The 5,119-nt window shown below is 61.6% G+C and overlaps 1 protein-coding gene across 1 annotated transcript; it reads right to left on the bottom strand.

Moving 5' to 3' along the window:
- Positions 1–886: 886 nt before the first annotated feature.
- Positions 887–3,865, bottom strand: LOC104253684 (deoxyribodipyrimidine photo-lyase-like). Its single transcript, XM_059822907.1, has 9 exons — positions 3,634–3,865; positions 3,283–3,428; positions 2,955–3,137; positions 2,676–2,834; positions 2,142–2,340; positions 1,900–2,052; positions 1,499–1,620; positions 1,235–1,394; positions 887–1,041 (listed from the first exon to the last, which is right to left on the bottom strand). Exons 1-9 carry the CDS (start codon positions 3,863–3,865, stop codon positions 887–889), a joined length of 1,509 nt encoding a protein of 502 aa, XP_059678890.1.
- Between the last annotated feature and the right edge of the window lie 1,254 nt (positions 3,866–5,119).

Genomic DNA, 5,119 nt, shown 5'->3' with positions numbered 1-5,119 from the left:
CCCTGTCTTGAGGTCAGTGCTGCAGTGCCTGTTGGCCCCTGGAGCAGGGAGCGGGATGCACTAGCTGATGGTGGGGGGACAACTTGTACAACTGGTGATGCATTGCCAGATGTCACTGGGAGGGGGTTGTCACCACCCCTTGACTAATCCATCTGGTTTGTGGCCTCCCCCTGCAAACTGCCCGCTGGACTTGGGGCAGGAGGTACAAACCACTGAGTAAGGAGCTCTCTGTAATGCCTGTCCCATTCCTGAGCCTGCCTTTGCTGCTTGTATCCCTGTCCCACGCAGCCCGGCTCTCCCCTCACAGCAGTGTCAGGCATCACCCCATAAACACCATAGACACAGGAGATACAAACTGTAAACTTTAAAACAACTGTTGAAGGATGCGTGTGCAAGCCCAGCACAGCGCTGGCTCCGCATGGAGCGAAGCAGGACTTCTCTGCGGGCAGCAGGGCATGAGGAGCCAGTTTGTGGGGGCTTTTTCCCAGAAGAGCCCTGCTCAGCCTACATCTAAGCTGTGGTTAGCAGCAGCAACAGCAACTTGGGCTTACTCCTGAGCATGGTGCTTGTAGAAAAGGTTTCTGGCTGGCACGGGCGTTCTGAGGATGGGCTCTCGCAGCTGCCAGCAAACCAGTGGCAGCAGGAGGGCCCTGCATGGCCCCGTGGGGCTCCAGCAGCTGCCCCAGTATGGCAGCTCAAGCAGGGGGTCATGGCTGAGAAGAGAGACCTGCAAAACCTTGGGGCTTGCCGCTGTTAACAGTGAGCCCTCCAACAGCGCCCGGGGCGATCCCTGGCTGGGGTGTAAGGTGCGAGCTGGCACTTTGGCAAAGGCACATCTGCCTGCAGCATAGAGGGGCATGAGAAATCTCAAGGCATGCTGTGCTCGTCACTGGGAGAGCGTGCGGGGGGCGTAGCGACGCTCGAACTGGCCCACGTCGAACTTGCGCTTGCAGCCGGCGTAGTTCATGTAGCGGATCTTCCCAAAGATGGCTCGCTCTGCCCAGCCCTGATCGTGTATGCCGCAGATGGACCAGAGGCAGCCTGCCGGGCATGGGGACAGAGTGTCAGCTCTCCCCCTTGCTCAGAGGCATCCGGAGAGCAGGTGGGATGTGGGTGCAAAGCAGGACAGGCTGGAGCATAGGCTGGGTTGTCTGCAGAGAGCCCTCCCCCCAAACTGCAGCCTTGGCCATCAGGAATAAGACCCCCTGCCCTGCGCCCCTGTCCTGCAGCTTGCCTACGTATCCATTGGGGTCCCTCCCATCCAGCTCGTAGCGGTCATTGAGGTAGATGGCAAACCGCAGGGCCTCCTCGGGGGAGCGGGTCCACTCCAGGATCTTCTTGGCCCAGTACATCCGCAGGAAGCCATGCATCTTGCCCTCCCGAACCATTTGGAGCTGGGGAGGAAGGGACAGCCACAGGGGTCAGTCAGTCCATGCCAGCTCACCTCTGCCACTCGGGAAAAGGCTCAGCATTTTGTGGGGGAGATGCAGGGCACTACCTGGGCAGCATTCCAGAGTGGGTCATGCGTGGTCCCCTGCTCCAGCTCCTGCAGCTCGTAAAGAAAAGGTCTCTTGTCTTTGGCATGGAGCTTCAGGGTGGTTTGCGCCCAGTCGTAGGCACCTGTGAGCAAGAGTGATGAGGAGCAATGCTGAGCAACCTGCTGCTGCAGGGCCCTAAGGAAGAAATGGAGAATTGGGCTACTGAGGGCACTGTGCTCTGGAGGTGCCAGCCTTGAAGAGGGCATCTGCCAGCTCCTGTCCTACCTCCAGAAGGTACTGAATGATGACACATTAGTGCCCCCACAGCCCCTCTCCTAGCAGAAATGGGATTGCCAAGTTGAGGTGACCAGTCGGGTACCAGCCTGGCCCCCAGTATTGCCCACCCAACCCAGGATGCTACCTTGCACACTGTCGTAGTTCTCATTGTAGTAGCAAAAGTTTTCAGCCAGCTCCCGCCGCACCACAGCCTCCTCCACAAATGCATCCACTGACTCCTTGTACTTGCCCCGATGTTTCTGCACCTCCAGGATGGCTCGCTGGGTGGAAACCTGGCCTGGGGACATGGGGAGGGAGCAAGTCAGGCTGCCGGTCCAAGCCACTGTGCTTGGTCCTGCTGCAGAGTGGGAAGCCTGGGACGCTCACCGAAGTGGAACCACGGGGACAGGTTGCTGAGCGCCGCCTTGTTGGGGTCGTTTCGGTGGGAGCTGAAAGATTTCAGCCGCTCTGAGATGAAGGACTGCAGCACAGCCAGCCCCGCAGCAGTGCCAGGGGTTGCCCACTCCACCTCCTTCACGGTGCGGTCCACCTGCAAGCTGGAATAACAGGCCTCCCAAGCGATGGGCTGGGCGGCAACCAAGCAGCATGAGTGCATTTGCAGATGCTCTTGAGCCAGGGCTGCCCTGAGTGTTAGGTCCCCTGAATGTCCCCAATGAGCGAGTCCCCAGCTCATGCCAGTCTTCTCCTCTTAACCAGCCCTGCATGGCAGAGATGTGGGAATTGAATGAATGAGGTGGTAACCTTCCTCCCGGAGGGCATCCCCATCTCCACACCACCTGTGCATGACCTCAGGCAGGTCACTGTCCCCATCCCCTGCCATCCCCTCCCAGGATCACAAAGCAGCTGTGAAACTCTCTGGGACTGGCCGCGAGTGTGTATGGAGGTGTCTCCTGCTGGTACCTCTGCTGGGCAGGACGGGGGATACGGGTGACGAATGACGGGCGGGAACTCCGTGAGGAACTCAGGGAGCTGAGCATGAATCTTGCCCCGAATGGTTCTGGCACTGTACTCCTGCTTGGGGGAGGCGACCCAGCAGGGCACGATGTTGTGGGCATCAACCTGGGAAGCAAAGCCGTGGAGGAGGGTATGAGCAGGAGAAGCAAACAGTCCCGATGATGACACACACACTCCCTGCTCAGGTCACTCCAAGTTTTCCCCTCCCAGAGCACAGGCACCCACCTGCGCAAATGGCACATCCTCTGGCAACCGCTCCCTGACGTCCTCCACCCACTGCTGGGGGAGGCGGAGGGGGCAGAAGTCTGTCACCAGCCCACCCACACCATGCTCCACCACGAACGCAGGCAGCACGTCCTTGGTGTAGCCCAGCAGCAAGTGGAAGGGGATGTTCAGCTCTGCGCACTCCTGCAATGGGGGGGAAAGGGGTAAGGGCTGGTTCATGCCTCTGCAATGCCCATCCCACCACCATCCGCTGAAGGAATGGATCTGCCTCCCCCCTTCCCCAAGAGCCCTGTCCCATCCAGCATGGACATCCCTGCAGCAGCTGTACCTTGGCCACCTCCTGCAGGCCCCTCAGCATGAAGCCGTAGTGGCGGATGGTGGCATCCAGGAATTTGGGCACCAGGCAGAAGCAGACGTGCAGAGGCAGCTCCTGTTTGAGGGCCAGGCGCTGGGCGTAGAGGAAAGCCCAGTTATCTGGGGAGAAAGCGCATGGGGCAGTGTCGGGGTGGGGGGGGGACACGCTTTGCTGAGGGGATGGAGATGGGGTTTCGCAAGAGGAATCCCCCCAGTTCCCTCTGCAGAGGAGGACCGGCTCCAAGGCCTCCCGTGGGAAGGGACCAAGGCTTTTGCCACCCATGGGAGCTCCGCTTCCCGGCACCCCCCCCCAGCCGGTTCGCACCTTGCACCCGCTGGTCCCGGGACATCCAGTAAAGGATGCACCGAGCATCATCCTTCAGGTCTGAGCCCTGCGAGACGAGGCGAACCCGCTTTTTGTTGTACTTGAACTCCTGCACGGACGGGGCCGCCCTCCGCCGGGCCCCCTGCACCGCCTCCTCTTCCTCCTTCCTCCTCCGAGACACGCGTGGCAGCTCCGTGGCCTCGGCCTTGCGCTTCCCCTGCCCCCGACGCATCCTTAGGATTGTCCGGGCCGGTGCCCGGAGCAGCGTGGTTACGTGCGGCCGCTGAGAGGGAAAACGGGACCGTTCTGAGCTCCCGGTGCCTTTACCAACCGGTTCCCGGTCCGCCCCCCGAGCCCGGGGGATGCTGGTACCGGGGATGCCGGTGCCCTGCCCATCCCAGTCCCTGGTCCGCCATCCCCGGTCCGAGCCCCGGTCCCCGGTCCATACCTGGCAGCCACGCGGGTGTTACACAAGCCTGGGGCGTGGTTGAGGGGTGTGGTGATGGGCGTGGCCTCTGGAGAAAGGGGCGTGGCTCCAGCGCCTGGTACCGTCCCCCCGCACACAGGGGCCGGTGCTCCGCCGATGTCCCCGGCGCGTCCGTGGGCGCGCCGGGGACATCGGCGGAGAACCAGCCGCCGGGAGGGGGGGCAGTGCCCGCCGGTGCCTCCCCTCCCTGCCCCCGGGAACGAGGAAGAGGCTCCAGACACCTCCAGTCGTCACTCGGCAGCGTAGTTCCCCTCTGGCACCATCCCCTCGCCCTGTGTTCCCAGGTGCAGGGACCTGTCCCCACGCGGGGAGTGGGGGTGCTGGCTGTGGACATGGCCGGGCAGAGAGGATGGCTGCCCCTGCCCCTGCTGCTGCTGTTGCTGAGCCTCGCCATGTTGGACCTCGCACTGGGTAAGGGCTGAGCGGGATGCGATGCTCTCTGTGGGGAGGGTGGTGAGCAGGGAGCATCGTTCCGCAGAGTGGTGGGTGGCCCCGGGGTGGCTTCGCCCACAGAGGCGAAACACTGTAGGTGCTGTTTGCTCGCTGACATCTCAGCACCCTCCCAGTGAGTGACAGGGCTGTGCTTGGCAACACTGGAGCAACAAGTCTGGCTTTATTTCTTTTGCCTCTCGTGTGTCTCCGTCTGGGCAGAGAAGACCTTGGTCCCAGCTGGACCCCCTTGCTGAACCTTGGTCCCTGCTGGGCTCGTTGCCTTTGCTATGACCTGCCCAGCAGCACCAAACAGCCCTGCCTGGATGGCAGCACCACCGGGATGTCATGGGCCTGGAAAACTCCAAATGTCGTCCTGATGTTTGCACTTGACACAAAGCAAGAGCAGTGTTGAGCTGAGCGCAGAGAATAAACCTGGGGCTTGTACCTCCTGTGAGCCTCGACCTACAGCTGTAGGTCCCCTCCTCCTGCATCCCTCAACTCTACACAGAGCTTTCGTGGGTCACTGCATGTCTCTATCGACTCACCCATGAGCTGCAAGCTGGGATT

The sequence above is a fragment of the Gavia stellata genome, chromosome 11 (assembly GCF_030936135.1).
Source record: "Gavia stellata isolate bGavSte3 chromosome 11, bGavSte3.hap2, whole genome shotgun sequence".
Classification (NCBI taxonomy): Eukaryota; Metazoa; Chordata; class Aves; order Gaviiformes; family Gaviidae; genus Gavia; species Gavia stellata.
This window is presented reverse-complemented; position numbering and strand designations above follow the sequence as displayed.